Source organism: Penicillium psychrofluorescens (assembly GCF_964197705.1).
Source record: "Penicillium psychrofluorescens genome assembly, chromosome: 6".
In the NCBI taxonomy this organism is placed as follows: domain Eukaryota; kingdom Fungi; phylum Ascomycota; class Eurotiomycetes; order Eurotiales; family Aspergillaceae; genus Penicillium; species Penicillium psychrofluorescens.
The window spans coordinates 286,777-308,003 of NC_133444.1; the positions used below are offsets into that span (position 1 = coordinate 286,777).

The 21,227-nt window shown below is 53.0% G+C and overlaps 8 protein-coding genes across 8 annotated transcripts; 4 read left to right on the forward strand and 4 right to left on the reverse strand.

Moving 5' to 3' along the window:
• Positions 1-260: 260 nt before the first annotated feature.
• On the reverse strand, positions 261-5,806 carry PFLUO_LOCUS8619 (snoRNA-binding rRNA-processing protein utp10; the record flags this gene model as incomplete). Its single annotated transcript, XM_073786364.1, has 3 exons — positions 261-2,765; positions 2,819-5,366; positions 5,430-5,806. 3 exons carry the CDS (start codon positions 5,804-5,806, stop codon positions 261-263), a joined length of 5,430 nt encoding a protein of 1,809 aa, XP_073642627.1.
• A 181-nt stretch (positions 5,807-5,987) lies between these two features.
• On the forward strand, positions 5,988-9,646 carry PFLUO_LOCUS8620 (uncharacterized protein; the record flags this gene model as incomplete). The annotated part of the gene is made up of 3 exons (XM_073786365.1): positions 5,988-5,999; positions 6,054-8,567; positions 8,618-9,646. 3 exons carry the CDS (start codon positions 5,988-5,990, stop codon positions 9,644-9,646), a joined length of 3,555 nt encoding a protein of 1,184 aa, XP_073642628.1.
• Positions 9,647-9,969: 323 nt separating this feature from the next.
• On the reverse strand, positions 9,970-11,785 carry PFLUO_LOCUS8621 (uncharacterized protein; the record flags this gene model as incomplete). Its single annotated transcript, XM_073786367.1, has 4 exons — positions 9,970-10,859; positions 10,913-11,322; positions 11,373-11,627; positions 11,676-11,785. The coding sequence occupies 4 exons, from the start codon at positions 11,783-11,785 to the stop codon at positions 9,970-9,972; spliced, it is 1,665 nt and encodes a 554-aa protein (XP_073642629.1).
• A 2,129-nt stretch (positions 11,786-13,914) lies between these two features.
• On the forward strand, positions 13,915-14,459 carry PFLUO_LOCUS8622 (uncharacterized protein; the record flags this gene model as incomplete). Its single annotated transcript, XM_073786368.1, has 3 exons — positions 13,915-13,972; positions 14,030-14,346; positions 14,403-14,459. 3 exons carry the CDS (start codon positions 13,915-13,917, stop codon positions 14,457-14,459), a joined length of 432 nt encoding a protein of 143 aa, XP_073642630.1.
• Positions 14,460-14,890: 431 nt separating this feature from the next.
• Positions 14,891-15,355, reverse strand: PFLUO_LOCUS8623 (uncharacterized protein; the record flags this gene model as incomplete). The annotated part of the gene is made up of 3 exons (XM_073786369.1): positions 14,891-14,950; positions 15,012-15,135; positions 15,192-15,355. 3 exons carry the CDS (start codon positions 15,353-15,355, stop codon positions 14,891-14,893), a joined length of 348 nt encoding a protein of 115 aa, XP_073642631.1.
• A 442-nt stretch (positions 15,356-15,797) lies between these two features.
• Positions 15,798-18,529, reverse strand: PFLUO_LOCUS8624 (uncharacterized protein; the record flags this gene model as incomplete). The annotated part of the gene is made up of 6 exons (XM_073786370.1): positions 15,798-16,750; positions 16,802-17,027; positions 17,078-17,296; positions 17,346-17,546; positions 17,607-17,915; positions 17,972-18,529. The coding sequence occupies 6 exons, from the start codon at positions 18,527-18,529 to the stop codon at positions 15,798-15,800; spliced, it is 2,466 nt and encodes an 821-aa protein (XP_073642632.1).
• A 355-nt stretch (positions 18,530-18,884) lies between these two features.
• On the forward strand, positions 18,885-19,767 carry PFLUO_LOCUS8625 (putative 26S proteasome regulatory subunit; the record flags this gene model as incomplete). The annotated part of the gene is made up of 4 exons (XM_073786371.1): positions 18,885-19,052; positions 19,105-19,177; positions 19,234-19,580; positions 19,633-19,767. The coding sequence occupies 4 exons, from the start codon at positions 18,885-18,887 to the stop codon at positions 19,765-19,767; spliced, it is 723 nt and encodes a 240-aa protein (XP_073642633.1).
• A 324-nt stretch (positions 19,768-20,091) lies between these two features.
• On the forward strand, positions 20,092-21,133 carry PFLUO_LOCUS8626 (GTP-binding nuclear protein gsp1/Ran; the record flags this gene model as incomplete). The annotated part of the gene is made up of 5 exons (XM_073786372.1): positions 20,092-20,157; positions 20,357-20,449; positions 20,527-20,680; positions 20,740-20,945; positions 21,002-21,133. 5 exons carry the CDS (start codon positions 20,092-20,094, stop codon positions 21,131-21,133), a joined length of 651 nt encoding a protein of 216 aa, XP_073642634.1.
• Between the last annotated feature and the right edge of the window lie 94 nt (positions 21,134-21,227).

The window sequence follows — 21,227 nt, forward strand, 5'->3', positions numbered from 1 at the left end:
CAAGCTTGATTCTGTAGATGATTTATGATATGTGAGGACCAGGAGGGGGCCGGAGGAATGCCCGCCATTTGTGTTTCTTCGATGTCTAAATTGCAACCCTTTTCCTTTTGTAGAAATTTCGTGATGTAAAAACCATGGGAACGAACGTACTTTTGTTCTAGAACTGAGTGCCTGTCTGTCCAAGGGTCTATATAAACTCCAAAAATGCAGGGATCTTTTTACATGGCCACCAAAGATGACGGCAAACAACGAGACTCCTTTTAAGTCAACATATCATCGAGTCTCTCGCCAAGGACAGCCTCGATCTGCTTCACCCACTTCCGCACTTCTCTCTCAACGTTCTCGTCCTCATCTTCCATCAACTCGCTAATGTACGGCAGCATCTCTGGAAGGAGCGCAAGCCATTCTTCACCAAGCTGCTCGGTGAGCGCCTGCTCGGCCTTAAGAGCCGCAAGACGGGTATGCGGGTTATCGCCACCAGCGGATCTAGCATTAGGGGCGGTCGAAGGGCGCAGGTATTTCATAAGAGCAGAGTTTAGCTCTTTGTGGTTATCCGTCGAATCGGCAGCGATGGCAAGCTCCGTGATGGCAGGCACCGCCTCGGAAATGACCAGCTTTGCAGTCGAAGCATTGGTAGCGTGACCCAGTTGCGAGATCAGAGGCCCGGAGATACTGGCGAGATGGGAAGGAGATTGCCAGAAGTCATCTTGGTCATGTTCGAAGGAATTGTGCAGCATGCGCAATGACGCCAACCAAAGGGACTTTGAAGCTTTGTCGGTTGGGCTGGCCATGCCAAGCACCTCGACCACGTTCTCGAGAATGTAGCTCGAGTAACCGGTGACGATTGACTGAAGAGTACCGAAGAAGACCTGGAGAAATTTATAGAGCGTCGTAAGTCGTGCTAGTCGGCTCTGTTGGTCCTTCTTGGACGCATCAGTGGTGGCCCACTCCACAAATTTGATAAAGAGGGGCCGGAATGTGCTGTCGTTGAGCTTGTAAATCATCTTGATCGTGACGTCGTTGAGTGTCGCTTCTACTTCATCAATATCGGCAGAGTTAAAGACGGCACGCTCACCAAGTGCAACTTGCTCGCGACGCAGATCAAAGGCTTTAAAGAGAATCTTGGTGAGAACGTTGATGTTCTTGGCAATGGCTGATTTGGGATGCTTCTCGACAGCGACACTGAGAATCTGCAGAGCTTCATGCGTGGCTGCCGGGCCGATTTCCACCCCGCTTTGCCAATTGCGCTCGACTGCGCCGAGGGTCGCGCTCACATCAACCTTTCGTGCCATCAGCCGAAGAGCTTCTTGACGACCATTGTCGCCGCTTTCTTCCAGATCAGAACTGGCGGACTTGAATGAGAGAAGCAAAACCTTGTCCAAGTGAGCAGCCGACATCATGAAGGGCAGATGGACAAAGAGGGCAGAGAAGAGAGAGAACACGGCGTCATGCAGCCTGGAGTTTTCCTTTCCAGGAGCAAGGCTGAGATCGAGCAAGTTCAGAGACTGACTCAGAGCGTCTGGCAGTGCAGGAATCATGGCCTGACCTAGCACCTCTGCCATAGACGCAAGGCACAATACACCCATGATCCGAATGCGGTCATCAGCTTGGCCGATACAAGACGCACTAGCAACAATCTTGGCGGCAGGGATGACCTTGGAAGGATCCTTTCTGCCGTATTTGTCGGTGATACGATCGATACAAGCGACAGCAGCATGCTTGAGGAGTATGTCGGGCGATGATTCCACAATATGTACCAAGGTGGGCAGGAAATCAAGGACACGGGTCTGAGAGACACTGTCACGCTCCGGGTTCCCACGCAACCGACTCTCGAGGAGACGGAGAACCTTGCGCCTGAGTTCATCATTTGGTCCCTGGAGCAGGACTTCAATCGTGTCCAAGAAGTCGACAAGAGATAGAGTACTAAACAAGGATCCGAGAACCTCGCCGCACGCCTGGCTCACAGACTTCATGCTTTGCACAGAGTCCCCAATGGCCAGAACCTGTTCCAAGATGCGAGAGAAACAGCCGCGGACTTGGTCAGCATTTTCACCCTCCGACTCAAAGGCGGTTTCAATCTTGGATTTGAGGGACGAATGTTTGAGCAGGTGAGCCAACACGCGCTGCAGGTCGACAGCCACCTTCTGAGGGTCGCGCCCGTCATCACTTCCAATTCCCAGCAGAACCCGTGAGATACCAGGCTTGGTCTTGAGTGCATCGCTGACGAGATTGAGATACTTGCTGTAGGTCGTGAGCTCCACCACAGCACTGGCATCCGAGACCAGACCCGTCATGAGCGTGAGAGCATCCTTTTCTGTCGAGTACCGATTTGCAAGCATTGCCAGCACAGCGAACAGGAAATCCTGAGTTCCAAGTTTGCTGATCAGAGCATGGAAAAGGCGGAGACGGCGATGGGATGGGATGTGCTCAAATGCAGCAGTGAAGCTCAGGAGCAGCTCCGACGTTCCAGATACAATATCTCTCTTTTGGTTGCGCAACGACTGAATAAGCGCTGGGACAACCTGATCGATAGTCTGGTCGATTACGGACACCGAGTAGTCATCGTCCTTGCGGAGAACGCTGGAGCCCATGAATGTGAAGATCGGCATCACACTGTGAAGCACCAACTCGGGAGCAATTACGGATAGCCCGGCCACGAGAAGAAGGGCGGCATTCTGTACTTGGGGGCTGTCGGTCGTCCGTACACAATCCACCACCAGATCGGCGCGAATAACCGAGGGATTAAACTGAGGCTTCGCAGCTCCCTAATCCCAGTTGTCAGTGATTGCCTAGGCAAAAGTGAAACAAGGGTTCTTACCTTCGATTTGTTGACGATAGCCAAGAGGCCTCCTAATGTTAGACTGAGCAGATAGGTCATGCCAGACTGGATCTGTGACTTGAAGTGATGAAGAGCAGCTAGGGTCTGGAACAATCCGTCGGCCAACCCAGGATGAGACTCTGGAGAAGAGCTGTCCACAATCTCGAGAATGAAAGTCATCTTATCCATCAGTTTGCTGAGCTCAGCCTCATCCTTGACAGTCATGGCGACCATGTTGTTCTGACTGGTGCGTCTTCGCTTGGGTGCAGGGCCAAGAGCTTCAATGTCGGTGAGAGATACAGGGATCTTCGCAATGAAATTGACGAGGACGGTTCCCGGAAGCTCAACACTGCGAAGGACATCCCGGCAGCTGTTTGCCAATAACAAGCTATCGGTGGAAATTCCGAGTGAGATGTCCAGCAGTTTCTCGGATACGGAGAGCTGGCCATCCTCTGGGATTTTGGCCCAAGCCTCCTTCATTCGGCCGAAACAAGCGGCGACAAATGAGGGTCTTAAGGACTCGGCGCCAGAGCTGACAGTCGACAAGAGGGAATTGATAGCATCCTTATCTTTGGACGTGACAATGGCTGCTATTTGGTGATCCATATCAATAGCCGACAAGCGCTCCTTGGAACAGATTTCATCGACGGCCTTCTGGTTCAAGTCACGCCATTTTTGTAGCAAAGGGAGGAGTTGTTGAGTGCGGGTTGTTCCAGAGACCTTATCGACATGGTTGATCATCGACAGTAAGACAAATTTAGGTGCAAAGGTTGGCATGTTGATCACTTGCGAGCAAAGGAAGTTGAAAAGGCTTAGTCGAAGGGACTTCTTCAGCTCCTCGCCACCGGACTCTTCATGCAATGCAGTCCCTCGCAAGGCAGCCTCCATGACTCTCCCAATGTGGTTCGAGTCAAGTATACACTCTTCCAGGGCCGGAAGCAATGCGCGTTCCAGCACTTTTGTCGTATCACCTGTCGAGAGCCACGGAATATCGGCTGCTTTTTTGCCTTGGCCATAGATCGTATTATAAGCCCATGGCTTTTTAGAGTCGTCATTGGCCTTGCTGTTTTTCTTGTATAAGGAACCAATTACAGCCAACACACCAGCTGTCTCGCGGCGGATCCGCTCAGAGGGATCTGAGAGTGCAACAACTAGGAAAGGTAGCAGCGCTTGAGGGTCAAATTCGCCAGGCGCTGACGCGAGAGTGGATGATATGACAATCAAAGCGGCAACCTTCGTTCCAATAGGATAAGGACCCGAGAGTACTCTGACGAAAAACGACAAAAATTGAGGGGATTTTGCGGCCTCAGTCTTGCCCAATGCTGGCAAGTTGGTGAAAAGGTCAAGGCGATCCTTAGATTCGGCACCTAAGACAAAGGCCTGCACCAAGCTATCAAAGTCCGGAACCGACTGCGCACTGAGGAAAGAGGAAGGGAAAAGAGATTTCTTCGACAAAGATTCCAGAGCGGGCGTAAACCTGTCCACATCCTGGTCTTTGTCCGCATCTTCCATCTCCACATCTGCAATTGCTGGTGATGGAACAATGGCCTCAACCACAGTCTGTAGATTGTGTTCCAGGGCAGCGACATTGACGGATCGTTCGGCCAGGGCTTTCTGGAAGATTGGCTGAAAAGACTCCGATCGGTTGAACCCTTGAACCAACTCGGCGAGGCGTGTCTGGATATCCAAAGATATCCCGCGGGTCTTGTCGGAATTGCTCGCTGTTTCAAGTACCATACTCAGGGCATTGCTGAGGTCAATATCGCCAAGCAGTTTCTTGTCGAAGATTGAGGACAGTAAATTCAGTCGCGTATCATCATTTTGTTTATCGACGTCGCTGAGACAACCAGCTACCAGTCCAAGCAGGAGCTGGGATGTTTGATACTGCGAGGCGACCTCGGATAGGTTGTTGATAGCATTGTCAAGTCGAAGAATAGATTTAAACACCTTTTTGGGGAGGGTGGTCGACGGCTTCTGCTGTGCGAGAACAGAAAGACAGATAAGACCGGAGCTCATTGTTTCCTCTGTCCAGGAGCTCACCACGCTCTCCATGAGACTATCAACAACGTCGTCCGTGAGTGAAGCCTTTTGGGCGAGGACGACACTGATCATGTAGGAGCTGATGATCAATTCGGAGACCTTCTTCATTGTGAATGCGGAGCTCAGGACTGGAAGAACGCGCAAGATAATATCTTCGTGCTTCTGCTTCTCTGCTTCTCTCCTTCCCGAGCGAGCAGCATCCAGCATGGCAGCCACTGCCTCGGTGACGATCCCGGCCCAGAAAGAAAGTAGCGCATGACTGTGCGCCTGCTGTCGGCACACTTTGAGGACATATTCATTCAACGCCGAGAAAAAAGGTTTGTTCGTAGTGGCACTGTGCACGAGAGGGTGTCTGGCCGGGTTGATCAGACCGTTCTTGTACGGGTAAAGGACTTTGAAAGTCGGAGTCAGGTCGTCAGGCAGAATCGAGAGCAAGTTGAGGAAAAGAGGAGTCGTGTGGTAGGGAAGGAAGGTTAACAAAACGCAAGCAAGGTTGTGCTCGTGGACTCTGCAATTTTTGTCAGCTCCATCTCACCTTCCATCGAACCGAGACGAGAAAAGTCTGCCGTACCTGAAACGTCTGACAAGCCAATCCACAGCCTTGACAGCAGGGCTCAGCTGTAACCTGCCTCCAACCAAAGCAAGAAAAGCTTCTATCACGGCGTCTAGTTCCTGGTTCTGGGCCGCATTTAGTTGGGTTCGGTCTTCGACTTTGCTCTGTTCGCTGAAAATCGAGCGCTCAAACTCGGCGAAACGGGGGTCCAAGGAACACAGTTCTTGGAACCCTTCATAGCAGATATCAAAGATCGTATCGAAATCCTGCGACCCGGCAACCTTCTCATCGAAAATCAGTGATTGCGAATGCGAGATTCTCTGCGCTTTCAAGTCGAGCTCGTGAGTCGACTTTGTCGCAATTTGCGACAATTGCGCTGCAAGGGACGAGGCCATTATGGGTGACTGGTAAATCTCACAGGCCAGAGTCCATCGCTTCTGGGGTCGTCGCAGGTTCAGAAACTGTTGATCCGCGGGAACTTTTTTTTCTGCTTGGCGCAACAACATTTCTCCGGTATCTTTTATCTCCCGCAGCCGCGATAACTAAACCAAGCCCAAGTCGCTGCCATCCACCACGATGGAGGCCGGGGTGAGTGCCAATGCCCGCTATTCTTGTGATTGCAGGATGCTAAATCAGGACCAGAAGTCTGTCCCGCGGTTTGCCAGCTTCAAGCAGCCGCCGCCAGCCCCGCCGGAGCTCCAACGCGCGTCGGATCGCGATGGCGCGACCTCCGAACGAGACCACGAGGATCATCGCCACCCGAAACGTCGTCGCCGGGATCGTGAGGACCAGGGGAAGGAGTCTCGGGAACACAGAGAAGAGTCTCGGCGATCAAGGGACCATCGTTCACACCGATCGGAGCATCGCACCCGCTCTCCCCACAGCAAGCGCCGTCGGTCTCGCGAACGTCCTGCGGTGAGCTCGGAAAAGCACCGTGAGCTTGAGAAAGTTCGCTCCTCGACCACGATTGAACGATCTGGGGCTAGGTCACCCGCGGAGACGAACGATATTTATGTCATCGACCGCAAGGGCGACCGGGACATCATCACCTACGGCACAATCCATAGATATAGCATACCGGAATATCGACGGACTGGTGCAGGATTTGTCGTTGGCATTCCGTCATCATACCGGATTGATCGTGACTTGACCACTCTCGACAAAGTGTTTTTGAAGCCTTCGGCAGAGTTCGCGAGAGCCGCCGGCTCAACCAAATCTCTGTTAAAGTCTCGCATTCGGCCCACAGACCACGTCCGCATACGGCCGGACTCTCTTTCCCGTCCTGCAGAAGATCTAGCAAAAGACTATCTTTCATTCAAGAGCAGGCGTCGTCCCAAACACACAGCAGGCGAAATCCACTCGGATGATGAGCGGCATGCCTACCGATCCATCCTGGGCAAAGCGAAGCCTGAAGACATACTTTCCAGCGATGAAGAGATCGTGTTGGGTTCAGAATCTGAAGGCGATGCGCCTGCTCGGTCTGACCCGGACACTGAGATCCGACTTCACAATGCGGAGCTTTCTCGGGCTGTGGAGAATCATCCTCACGACGTCAGCTTGTGGCTTCAGTTCATCGATTATCAAGACCTTCTTATCCGTGGTTCGCGAGCAGAAAAGCAGTCATTAACCTACGCCGAGCGGCAGGGCTTGGCCGATATCAAGCTTAGCCTTTACGAGAAGGCTCTGAAAAAGGCCGGCAAGTCTCCTCTTACAGTTCGCTTGTTACTTGGGCGATTGGAAGAAGGAGGGAAAATCTGGGATACCAAAACACTCGCGGCATCATGGGAAGCCACACTCAAAGCACACCCCGGGTTCATCAGTCTCTGGGTTAAATATCTCGACTTTCGCCAGACTGAATCTGTTGATTTCACTTATTCCAGGTCTGTGAATACGTTTGTCGAATGCCTGAAACTCAATGCATCCAACACAGCCGGGTCTCAGAGAAATCAAATTCAATGCTACCTCTTTCTGCGTTTAACACTCCTTATTCGGGAAGCGGGTTTCCTGGAACTAGCTGTGGCTCTCTGGCAGGCTATTCTCGAATTTAGTTGCTTCCGGCCGAATTCTCTCATTGAAAAAGCCCATCGAGAAGAGGCTCTCACACGGTTTCAGGAATTCTGGGAATCTGAACGGCCTCGCATTGGAGAAAAAGGGGCGCAAGGCTGGAATCATGGAAACGGTCCGGAGGTTGAACCTGGCACACGGGATTACCAACATAGAATGGAGTCCCGGCGGATGCTCCCTTCTTGGGCAGAGACTGAGCGGGAGCGGATTAGCAACGGCCACATGCCTGCTCGATGTTTGGATGCAGGGGATGAGGATGATCTCAACCGAGTGGTTCTTTTCGACGATCTGCAGGAGATTCTGTCATTGTTCTGGGACTTAGAATCCGTTGATGAGCTGATCGATGGCTTTTTGTACTTCTGTCATTTGCCCCATCTGGCAGTTGCTCAGAATTCCCAGACGACTCGTCTGTGGAGTGGTGACAATTTCCTGCGCAACGAATTTTTGGACAACCCTCTCTATCTCCTCGAGCAGTGGGTCACTCGCGTAGAAAACGATGCATCTACGCCCTCGATGTCACCATTCTTGTTTCGACATCACAGCTTTCTCCACACCACCAGCACTTACTTTGCAGATCCCGGTTCGTGGTTTGCTTCATTTGAAGCATGGAAGATTGCCAGCTCGGCCCCTTCATCTGTCATCAACTCGGATTGGGTGCGCCTGTCCCTCAGGTCGCTGGTGGAGGCCAATCCTAGGGACGATGAGTTAGCCGAGTACTCTTTGGCAGTCGAATTTGCGTGCGACCTAAATGTGGCGAAAAGATACGCAAAACAGCTCTTGAAAAAGAGATCATCAAACATGCGACTTTACAACTGTTTTGCGCTGATGCAGCATCGTTCTGGTAGTTTTTCGATTGCTGAACATGTGTGGTCCACAACCTTATCAATGACTTCGAGCTTCGAGGAACGAGACCGAATCGATTGCGGCCTTCTTTGGAATACGTGGATTTGGGAGTGCATGCAGAGCGAAGACATCTCCCGTGTGCGAACGCTTCTCCACGCCATACCGCATAACGGCATTGACTTGAAGAAACTCGAGGAAGATAAATGTCCACAACAATTCATCGCAACTAACTTCCTGCGAATCCAGAATGTAAGTACACCTGCTCTGTGCTGGTGAAGATCGACACTAATTGTCTACAGTATCTGTCCAACGCACAGGAAACTGCAATTGGGTACAGGAAACCCCAAGTCTTCGCCGCTTACAGCGACTGTCTCGCGATTTTGGTCTACTTCGCGGATGCATTAGCCTTCGAAAAGTCTCTCAAGATTTACAGTTCTGCTGTCACCCGGCTGGCGGCCTTACCTCTGCAGGAGGAAGGCGTCAAGGCTTTCACAGCTGAATTACTGCACCAGGCGCGAGCCAAATTCATTTATTACCACATCAACCGACATGGCACGTTCGTCCCCGAACAAATTCGCCTCTTACTTGAAGAGAGCGCGTCTCTTTTCCCCAGGAACACCATGTTCTTATCACTCCTGGCCTGGCACAAGTCTCGGTTCCACATATATGATCGTATGCGAAACATTCGAGAATCTAATGGAGGAAATCTCGTCACCGCATTCGACAGTCTTGACACTTTTGCGATTTCGCCCGTCGCTTCACAGAGCACCCCAGTCTCAAACCACCTATTTGCCATATACAACGAGCTGAGCCGCCCAGTAGTGGGAGGCTCCACGGTCCACTCTGTGCGCGCTGCATTTGAGAGAGCAATTGGTGACCAATGTCCACCTGGGGATCCGACAGCCCGCCACAGCGCAGATGCTAGCACGGCTCGGTCGAATTTGAGCCTGTGGAAACTTTATGTGCTCTTCGAACTCTACGCCAACAAGGATGTTCGCCGTGCCAAGCAGGTGTTCTACCGCGGTATGCGCTCTTGTCCGTGGTCCAAGGAGCTCATCATGCTTGCCTTTGAACATCTGCGAGTGGATATCTTACAAACCGATTCCCCGACTGGAAATCACCGAGACGGAATGAATTTCTATGAGCTTTGTGATCTGTACAATGCTCTTGATGAACGGGAACTCCGCATCCACGTCGACATAGGGACCCAGCTCGAGGATCTGTTTTACACAGTTAAGCGAAGAGACCAAGGCGCCGTTGCCAACTCAGCTTTGGTGGCTCCGGTCGATCTGCCAGATGACCCTGAGAGTGGCGATGAGAAGGTGTAAGCAATCGAGTCTCCGGATCATTGAGAATGACCAGGCCCAGAGGCCCTTCTGTATTCTATATACCCTTGTACATTAAATAAATCATGTATGAATGACCAGCAATGACGATTCAACACTTGGAGAAAGAGAACGTAGGGGACATGCAGTGGTGCATTTGCAGTGATCAAAAACTATAGTACAGGACACAGATCTTGTCCGTCGTATGTATACCCGATATCGCAAAGAAACAATTAAACAAACAACGCAGAACAGCAGAGAGACTCGTCAATCATGATGTCGTATATAACGCTACCGCAGCAAAAGATAAACAAAACATCCAGAAGCTAGAAGTGCTCCTTCCAGAACTTGAACCGCACACCCTTAGTAGATGAAGACTTGGCCGCATCGTTAATCTGTCTGGCAGCAGTATTTGGGCCACAGAAATACACACCGATCTCGGTGGTTGGTGTATTCTGCAGACCAGAAATGTATGATTGATTGTGCAAGCCGAGACGCATGGCCGTGAAAAGACGCTTGAAGTCCGGGCGGCCGAAGTTGGTCCGGCTGCGCAATTCCGTCAGGGGGTCGAGGGCCTGGCCGACGGAGTTTAAGTAGATATTTGCGGCAGTGTCGTCGTCCAGACGTTGTGTGAGGTAGGTGTGGATGCGTAGGAACTCGGTACTGCCCTCGTGGGCGGCCGTGTTGGCGGACTGGGCCTCGAGGGAGGAGAGAAGAGCCTGGAACCATTCAAAGGACGAAGTGTCCTTGCAGACCCAGATGAACTCGACACGGCGCAGACGGCGCGGCGGGTTCGGGCTTGAGCGGAGGTGCCAGATGTTTTTGAGGATGGAGGCCCAGGGCGTCACGCCGATGCCGGTGCCAATCAGCACGGCGATTTCGTTCTCGAAAACATCCTCGGCCGGTGCTCCGTACGGCCCATCGATGCGGAGTTTGGGCATCATCTGTCCGTTCTGTAGGGCCACCTCGTACATGCCCAGCGGGTCTAGGCCTTCTAAATCTGCAGCCTGTGCAGGTCCGCATCCGAGAGCATCACCAAGTGCACGCGTGAAGTCACCCACTTGACGGACGTGGACACTGACGTACGGATCAAAGGGACATGAGGTGATGGTAAAAGGGTGCCATTGTGTATTGGACACGTCTGGCACTTGGAGGAAGAGCCACTGTCCGGCCTTGTATTTCATGCTGGGTTTGTGGAATTGTATTTCCATGGCAGCTGTTGCGGTGTTAGTACGCTCCTCCATTTTTGAGAATATTGAAGTGTCTTACCGTAGGGATGACGGATCACCTTCGTGATCAGAGTCTCCCGTCGAGATCGAATCTCGCGGTAGAGTCGCTCGAGGAGGTAAAGGGCGCCCGCCACCAGCTCCCATCTCCAGCCTTCATAGCCTAAACAATGGTCCCAGAAGGGCTTTCCGGCAAACGGCGAATAGGGAGTGAGGGTATCTCGCACAAAGCATCCCGTGGCGTGGGTGTAGAGGGCCAGCATGAATGGAATGAATAAGTGGTGAGCATACCAAAAGGTCTCGAACGCCTGCTGTCGGATGCGAGAGTGTGCCGTCGTGTACATGAGCATCATACAGAGCAGCATCACATGGCCTGTAACACCACCGGCACGAGTGAAGTGAATTTGCACCGCCAGTTCGGGTCGAATTTGGTTTTTTTCGATGTTGTAGAAGCTATAGTGTATTAGCGATGAGGTTTTTTTTTCTGGGTATGGGATACATACTTGACATAGTGGGCGGCGGTATGGATGGCAGTAAACACCAGCAATGCATAGGCAACCTGACGGTGGAACCAGGCAGACTCATCGAGTGGCAGCCATCGGATCTGAGGTCTGAGCCAACGCACGATATTCCGGCACATTGGAAGTAGAATCATGGTTGCATCCACCGAGAGCGTTAGGCCTGCACCTCTTGAGATCCAAACGGAGTAAGTGAGGACATTTAGACCAGCCAGTTTTTGATTCGTTGCTTGTAAGTACCTGCACCGGTGTTAGTGAGAGATATAGCAACTCAATAAACAAACGTACCATCCTACGGCAAAGACCCCAAAATGAGCTCCCCAAAAGAACAGATAGAACATCATTTTGGACCATGTCAGATCGTGCCGCTGAATCCATGAATCTTTGGAGACGGCCATGTTGTCGGTGGGGTTGAGGGTTCCCGGTATGCACGAGAGAAGACGTCGGCCAGCGACAGACACGGGTTTGGCAGATTAAGGAGAGGAAGATGGATATGGTTGACCAGCAACCCGGAGCTTTTGTCGGTCGCCGCTTTAGGAAGAACTGGAGAGTAATTCACTTGGTTGCGATATCAGGAATAAAATGGCCCGAAATATTGTAGATGGAGAGGTCGTTTGCAAACTGGGTCCTCCATGAATTGATTACTGCAGAGACGGGGTCTTTTCTTTTGATATTAGATAACTCGCTCGAATTGCTCTTGGATTTGGCGATTTCGTGCTCGTCTTGTGGTCGAGGGATATTTGTGGGATGAACGCTTTAGGGTTCGACTCTGTGACGGGCTCCGATGTTACTGGAGCTGCAAATATCAAACAAAGAGAGCCGATAGTCCCGGCGCACAAATTGACTGGTTATTGCTGAGTTCGTGGGATCATGCGGTTCGCGAGTCCAGTCCCGCGACTTTTGATGTTTCAAGATGCTGCTGCTCGGCTAGAGGCACTGTATAAGTCTCGGAATGCTGAGAATAGTCGAAGCAACCATGCCCGGCGTTGACAGTGAGGTTGAGAGCTGATGTCGGGGCGACGAAGATTCCAGCGATGTGGTTTTTGGCTGCAGGGGTGCGAGGGGCCGATCTATAATTACATTCGCATTCAGCGGCCACAACAACCGAGCAAGAACGGTGGGTTCGGGCCCAATCAGACCCTAATGCCTGTCGATGTCTGTGCCTCTAGCTTTCTTCCTTTAGGAAACAGCCTGCTCGTGGTGTGATAGGTGCCGTCCGCTGGCTCGGAGAAATGGGAAATGTGGAGGCTGGAGCGGAGTCTACACCGGATTTAGTTTCTGCTATCTGTGCATGAAATGGTGTCTTTTGCTAAGGTGTCGGTCGCAATCGGAACTTCAGGTTCTGTCGCGCGACGACTTTGTTTCATGCGCCGACAGCACAAGTCCAAGGGTAGGGCATAGAGGCCCAACCTGATCTGATACCGTTTCGACTCCGTACCCGTCTACACACGAACAATCCGACCGTCGGGCAAAATCCTTTTGGGGTTAGAAATTGGCAGGGAGGCTGGTCAATGGTCGGCGCCAACTGAAGCGAGCGAGGGACTCGCAGTGCCCGCTGGCCTATGAAATGCATTCTGCAAGCGCTGGCTTTTCATCACACTTGATCTCACCCTAGTCGGCTATCCTAACTCGGACGGGCTTAGCGTTCCTGTTTGGGTCTGGCGTCCTGTGTCTTTAAGGATTAGGTGCGTGATCCAAATGCCAGAAAGATGATGGTCTAAACAAAATAGATTTGAAGTTGTAAATGCCAATAATTCGACCGTTTCTTGTATCGCTCTTCCCTCTTTGGGTATTGATAGAATCTTTTGCTCTTTACCCTTCCTTGACTATCGACCACACCAACTTCTACGTCTCCGAGGACAAGTTCAAGACTGCCTCGATTTCTATCTCGAAGCTCTCAAGCCAATAGATCGCACGGCGGTTGATGCTTTCCACGCCGCTGTCCTCCAGGGTGGGCGAGTGATTTGACAGGGGTATACCCCAGAAGAGAAAAGAAAGCTTTAGAAAGGGACGTGTAAACTCGATCAAAAAGAAGTGCCCGAGAGCAAGCCGAACAAAGAATGCAAACGATTAAACAGATTCATAGTTCCCCTCAAGATAATCAGATCGTACATAGTTCCGTCCAAAGCCCACGCACCTCCCTCCTAAACATAGGCACCCCGTGCGTGGGGATACTCATCTGACCATCGGGGTGGCCAACCTTGACAAAGGGCAATGTGGGCGAGACGATCCATCCTGCAGCCCGTCACGCCCAGGGTCGGCGCCAGGGCCGCTGATTTGCGTACGCCCGCATCGAGATCCGCTCTGTCACATCCTCGTCCCGCCCAATCACACTCCCACCCCGGACCTTTTGAAGAATATCAGCCGAGAGTATCATGCATGAGTTAACCAGGAGGGGAATCTTTCTATCGTCGCCAGTCCGGGCACTTGAGCGATCACCACGTTTCTCTCTTCGTCCGTTTCACAGCGGAATCTATCTCGAGATTCCCCAGATCTATACACACCACGCATATACACACAACACACGATGGGCCGATTAATCAAGAACCACTGGGGGCGGCTAATTATCCTCACAGCATCAGCCTGTACGTTTCGGTTACTCACCCTCACATACATCTTCTAGCTAACCTCTCGCCCTCCAGACCAAATCGCCAGCGCCATCGAAGGCTTCATCTGGCCCAAAGTCTTCTGGGATTTCATCTCGCGCAACCTCGACGCCGCCGTCAACCCGATTCCGATCCTCCAGATCCTCAACCTCGTGACCGGGCTGGTTGGTCTCGCGTGGGAATGGCCGCTCAAGCCCTTCGCGGGCTCAATACTGCACCGCAGCATTGAAGTCCGCCTCATCGTCTACCCGCTCAGCGCGCTGTTCGCGGCCCTCCTCTACCAAGGCACCGATCCGGCGATTTACTATCTGGTGGGGATCGGGGTGTATTTCTGGGCGTACAGTGAAGGCGAGGTATGTTGTTGATGGCTGTTATGGTTAGAGGGTGAAAGCTAACGCTGGCTATCCAGGTGGTCTGTCCCGAGCCGTGGACATTACCGAAGAGATCGAAAGTGCTCAAAGCATAGCATTTCGTTGTTTTCCGTTGTTTTTCTGACGGGGTACTATTGCTATACCCCCTTCCTGTCGACTAGATACCTGCAAATGAATATAATTTAATGACTGACTGATGTACTACGCCTACGAGCAAGGAAGATCCGGAGGATCAGTGTTTCTCATTTGAGTTCATTATCTCATATCAGGACCAGAAAGAGGCCTGTTATTTCGATGCAACTGAAAAGGAAAAATAATAATTCCAGACCAGACAATCTCGCTTTTCCTCGACTCGTTCCGGGTAGGTAGATATCGGTCCTAGACCAAACCGTCCGCGCGATGTCGGAGAGGAGATACATAGTAGATAGGGCGGGAATGTGATGCGATGTGGAACACTCCGGTCCCAGGGGGGGGGATAGACAGTTCGCCCGAACAGCTTTCTCCATTCTGGTGGGAAGGGGGATATTTAGCGAGCAATGGCCTGAGAGCCCTTGGAGTCATTCTTGGAACCCTCGCGCTCCCGTGTCTAGTAAATATCCAGGTTAGCACTCAGACATGATGAAGGAAGTAAAATGGGGAAAACAAACCGAGGAAGCCTGATATTCACCACCTTCCAGAATCTTCATCATGCACTCATCCTCATTTGAGGTCCCGAACTCATTCTGCAGACTCGCTTTGCTGGCCGTGTCCAGCACACCCTGTGCTCCGTGGCTGCAGTCATGCGATGTTAGCCAAGAAGATACCCTCGGGACCGATCAGAAACCTACGAATGAGTCACGAAGATCTTCCACCCGTTCAAAACATCGCTCAATGGGATGCTGCGGTCATTCTTCCACTTGTGCAGGATCTCGATGTCATCGACGAAGACGATGAAATCGTCGGAGTGACCCTTGTAGAAGATCTTGGAGGTGGGGTCGTTGGCGCGAGGCATGTTGGGTGGTTCAATTGGAAGTAATAGAGGTGTGGGTGATAATTGTTCAAAGCTGGAGGAGTGAGGATGGGGAGAAGGCAGGAAGGGCGGGCTTTAAGAGCTGGTGACAGGTGATGACGTCAGTGGAGATCGGCGCCGCTACAAACCGCGAAGCTGGACAATTCGGACTGCGAGTGAGGAGTGCACGGCGACAGGGAGAAGGCCACAATCAGAAGTTGATCGCGTGTCTTACTCGCACCTTCGCTGCCCCTTTTATGTCTGCGATTGCTGCCCTGCGACGACAACCGACGTCATGGCCCGGCAGCTTTCTGACTGTGTGGAGAAGGACAGTTGGCCGATCAATGCCCGGTGTGCATTCTTTGTGACTACTGAAACTGCCTACAATTACGTCTCAGCCAAGGCATCGTGGTACCGCCCACTCCATCCCCCCCACAACGCCCCCTTAATAGTCATCGTCCGTCCCTTGACCCAGACTGGAACGCGGCCGCATCAGATTCCGGGGCGACAAGGCGCTCAGCAACGTCATGGGAGACCCCCACTTCTTGCGTGACGGGGACCACTCTGGGTGTCCATCCTGAGACCGACGCTTCTCGCTGCGTGGAGACGATGCCGTGCCGGTGACTTTCTTGGGCGCACTCCGGAACCGTAACGTCCTGGATCGCCCGAGAGTCGAGGTCGGTGTTTTGGGCATGTCGTAATCGGCATCCGACCCCGCGTGCGAGTCTTCTTCGCGGTCACTACCGGCCAGGGATGCGACGTATTCATCCACCGACCCCGAATCGGCGACGGGCCCGGACCGAGAGGTGCTGACGGAGCTGGACCGCCTGGCAAACCCCGTGTGGAAGCTGAGTCGCCTCATGAGGGAGCCACGTCGAAACAGATCCCCCCTTCCAAGGACCATTCCGGGTAGCGGAAGAACATCGCGCGTGTAGACGTCGGCCACCAATTTCTCCAGACGAATACGGTCCATCCGTCGGGCGGTCACTACCAGTGCGGAGCGGGAGACGGAAGTCTTTGGCCGTTCAACCTCGCCGTCGACCTGACTGATAGCCTCTTCGGAGTTATGGGGGCAGTGCGTCCTCTTGATGAACACTTGTTGAACATGGCATTTGCGCGAGATGGCCATGGAATCCATGGACGATCGCCGGGCCAGGGAGGCCGCGACGTATTGAATGCGATCCAGTGGCACGAGCGCGATGTTCAGGAACGCATATTTCCTCGAATCCCACGCGCTCGGCTTGGCCATTTCTGCGAGCACGGCCACAGATTTCAGGATCTCGGTCTTCCAGTGTTTTTCCTCCGTCGCCAAGGAAGCGCTCATGACAAACTCGTAGTTCTCATCTTGATCCTGGAACAGAAGCTTCCATGAAAACAGGCACCCGTGGCAACAAAGTCCTGGATCCGTTAGTCAATGGCTCACAAAGGAGGTCGGTGGGGAGCGTTTACCCCGTCCGTTCTGCAGCGTGTCCATCTTCAAATCCCCAAGGTAGAGACAAGCCACCGCCTCCAGTCGGCGGCAGTCATCGATTCCTTTGGCAAGGAGAAAGTAGCCATTGAAGAGAACGCATACCATGAAATCCCCCACGGGACCTTCTGGCACTTGATAGGTAACGTGTAAGACACCGCACAAGATCATCGGGCCAAGCTCCTTGTAGATGTCCTGCAGCGTATGCTATTGAGAGTGTGAGCCCAGCGTATCTGAACCGACTCAAAATCACATACCATATCGGAGAAGTCGATCTTCCCTTGCAGTTGAATAGTCTTCTGGATCCGGTCTTTGTTCACGGGGTTCCCCGTCGCCGAGTTGATTTTTGTCACCAAGACACGTAGGCTTTCTAGGATCTGTCGGATGCCGTCATGAGAAGATGGGCAGTCACTGACAGGGGTGTGTCGGAGTAAATCCTGGACGAGAAGGGGGTACTTGCAGAGACGCTGGACGGGCTAGTTCTCTATTAGCAGCTGGAACATATCCCACGGTCAGAGTGCAAACCTTGATGAGCAGATCGTTCAACGACATTGACCGGTTTTCCTCCTGTTTCCGGCTTTCCATCGACGTGACCGACTTTGATAGTGCCTCGATACCCTGATCAAACACTGCCCAATTCGGAATCGACCGCCGTAAAAGTGCAACATCCTGCGTGAGCAGCTCATAATTGCTGCAGAATTCCTCGTATACCGCAAATGAAATGGACTATATTTCATGATCAGTCATTCGTAGACAATGCACATGCACGGATGTTAAAAGACCAACCAGTTTTTCTATGTCTCGAGCAACCTCAAGAGCTTCAAAAGGCTCTGCCGAGAGCGCTTTCAGGCGCTGTTTCAGCGATACTTTGAAGTTTCTTGTTCTCAAGGACCGGTTCTTGAACCCAGAGAGATCAATCGAACCCAAACGTTTATGAAGTCCGCGCGACAGGACATCAGGCGCGCCAGGATCGTCAACATTGGCTGCTGATGTGGGAGACGTGACCTGAATCTGGGCGAGGAAGCGCTCATGGATCTCCCGGATCGACTGCACGTTATGATAGATCTCGGGCCGAGTGTTGAAGATCGAGAGGATCTGTCCAAGCAGGAATATCAGTGCCAAGACCAAGCGTGACGGTCTTCCAAACATACCCCAGTGAGCGCCTTCAGACCACGGACATAATCCGACTCCGTTGCCACAATCTCCCGTAAGACCTGCCGACGCTTGGTCGCCCGTAGCTCTGCGGCCTCGTCGATGTAATGGCTGGAGGTCGGTCGAGAGCTGTCTGCGGAAATGCGAGTATCGGAGATGGTGCTCTGGCCCGCCGTGCTCTGGGTCGTTCCTCTCGATCGGGCCATGCTCTGGCTGGCGATGCTCATGGTCGTGGTCTTGACGGTGCCCAGCTGCGACGAGTGGCCCGACAGTCTCTCCCAGTGCTGCTCCTGCGGCGATCCATGGCGAGCCATCGGGTTTGGCACGGGGAATTCCGCTGAAGAATCCGACCAGCCCTCCACGTACCGTTGTGGAATGGTGGGAGCCATATTTTTGCGAGCCCGAAAGCTGTCCACCCACTTCTTAAAGGGATGAGGCCCAGCGGGCTTCTCGGTCATGGTGCCATCGGCGATGGTCTCGTCGACCAGGGCGACCTTTTCACTGTCGGAGGCATCCAGCAGCATGGACTTTTCCGCATCAAACACCGGGGACTCCATGATGGGCAGCAACAGCAAGTCGGCTCAAGTGTGCAGCAACAACTCCCGCGAGACCAGGTCCAAGACCGCCAGAGCCATCGCGACGGAGGAAGGCGCGAGGCAGTCGCGACCAGGCAGGCGATTTGAAATTCATCCATGTACGTCATGATGGGAAGGCGCGAAGGTGTCACCAAACCTCCTGCGCCGGAGCCCGATCGGGAGTTCGTGTTTCATTGTTGGTGTTGGTGTGGTTGTTTGTTGAGTGGAGGCATAGATGCTTAGATAAAGAGAGAGCTACCCGGCCCACACTTTCTTCTTCTTCCACTTCCCACTGTTCTTCCATCCGCGCAATGGTCTGATCTGCCTGTCTTCTACTATGGGCATCCTCATGGACGACGACATCCACGCTCCCACTGTCGCCTCCGGACCCACGTCCGGGGGGACTGCCCCGCGCGACCTGTCGAAGCTGTCGATGATCGAGCTGATGACGGAGAAGGACCGCATCGAAGCAGAACTGTCGGCGCTCAGCAGCGTGCTCGGCTCGGTATGAGTGAGGACTCACTGGTGTCGCCGCTTGCTTGCTAACCAGCTGCTAGCATGGAGTCAACATGAACTCCTCTCTGACGACCTTTGACGGATACCCCCGCGATGACATCGACATCGCTCAAGGTGCGCTGCAATCATTCCATCCACATCTCTACAGGTCGCTGAGACGATTTATACAGTACGAACGACGCGTGTGCGTATTATCCACCTACGGAATGACCACAAAGAGGTCATGACCAATATCGAAAAGGGCCTCCATGCCCACTTCGCCAGCATGCAGAATGCGCAGACCACCACCTCCACTCCAAATGGCACGAGCGTGCCCTCTACAACACAACTCCCGTCGGATACTAGCGTGGCAGATGCGGGAAGACCGTTTGCCAAGGTCAACAGCGTGGTTCCCGGGAGTCCGGCAGACCAAGCGGGGCTCAAAGCGGGCGATACCATTCGCAGCTTTGGAAATGTGCATTGGATGAACCATGAGCGCCTGTCCAAGGTCGCAGAGGTGGTGCAACAGAACGAAGGGGTAGGTACATTCTCTGTCTGTGATCGGAAGCCAGTGCTAACTGTCTGTGCAGCGCCCGTTGTCCGTCAAGGTGGTTCGAAAGGACGAGAGCGGGTCTGGGACTACGATGGAGCTGGATCTCCTGCTCACTCCCCGGCGAGACTGGGGTGGGCGTGGTCTGCTAGGGTGCCACCTAGTTCCGTTGTGAGAGACATGGGCTGGATTCGGCGCAAAATGGTATTTAGTCTTTCTGGTCTTGTCATGAGGAATATGATCGTATGAATCGATGTCAAATGTAGAAAGTAAACAAGTGACGCTCTGCTTGTTTACAAGGCACACAGTCCACGTGACCCGCTGGGGCAAAAATTCCATCCACGCATTATTCACTTCTTCTCTCCTTCTTTCGCCTCACCCCCCATCCCCCTTCCCCCCAGAACCGCTTCGCCTCGATCATCCAGAATCGACGACGCGCATCGCCCTCTTTCGCTCTAGACCTCGTTTTTATCGCGAATTAATCGTCTCATCGCCCACCATGGCCGATGCGCAAGCCCCACCCACCTTCAAGCTCGTCTTGGTCGGTGACGGTGGTACTGGCAAGGTAAGCGGATTTAGCTCCTGAAGCATCTCTTGATCGTCTGAGAGCGAATGTCCCATCAGAACGGCCATCCTCCGCCTCAACAGTGGATGAACAGCTTGTTTCCCCCCTTGCCCCGCGATTGCCAACAATCAAAATAAATATCTGCCCACCCGGCCAACCTCGCCAAAATTCCATCGCTAACGCATTCAATCCCGACCAGACCACTTTCGTCAAGCGCCACCTGACTGGTGAGTTCGAGAAGAAGTACATTGCCACTCTCGGTGTCGAGGTGCACCCTCTTGGCTTCACTACCGTATGTTATCTGCCCCGCCACAGCCCCCGAGCGGGGGTTCGCTCTTGTGAACTGTCCCGGCTAACCCGGAGCCATAGAACCTGGGCCCGATCCAGTTCGACGTGTGGGACACCGCTGGTCAGGAGAAGTTCGGTGGCCTCCGTGATGGATACTACATCAACGGCCAGGCCGGTATCATCATGTTCGATGTCACCTCGCGTATCACCTACAAGAACGTGCCCAACTGGCACCGTAAGTCTTTTTTCTTTTTCTGTCGTTTCGATCAAAAAGACCAAACTGACCCCATCTAGGTGATCTCGTCCGTGTCTGCGAGCACATCCCCATCGTGCTGTGCGGTAACAAGGTCGATGTGAAGGAGCGCAAGGTCAAGGCCAAGACCATCACCTTCCACCGCAAGAAGAACCTCCAGTACTACGACATCTCCGCCAAGTCCAACTACAACTTCGAGAAGCCCTTCCTGTGGCTCGCTCGGAAGCTGGTTGGCAACCCCCAGCTGGTGCGTTGTCCTTCCCCTTTCCCGTTAACAAATCCAAACACTAACGCCGTCTCCAGGAATTCGTCGCTGCCATTGCCCTTGCTCCCCCAGAGGTGCAGGTCGACCTCGAGCAGCTCGAGGCAGCCCGCAAGGAGATGGAGGCTGCGGCAGCGATGCCCCTGCCCGACGAGGACGACGCCGACCTGTAAACGGGCCGCACATCAGCCCACGAAGTTTACCAACGTGGAGGTTGGGGCTCCTCAGCTTTTCTTTCTAAAGGGAATCCGTTCGCTCCGCGTCGAC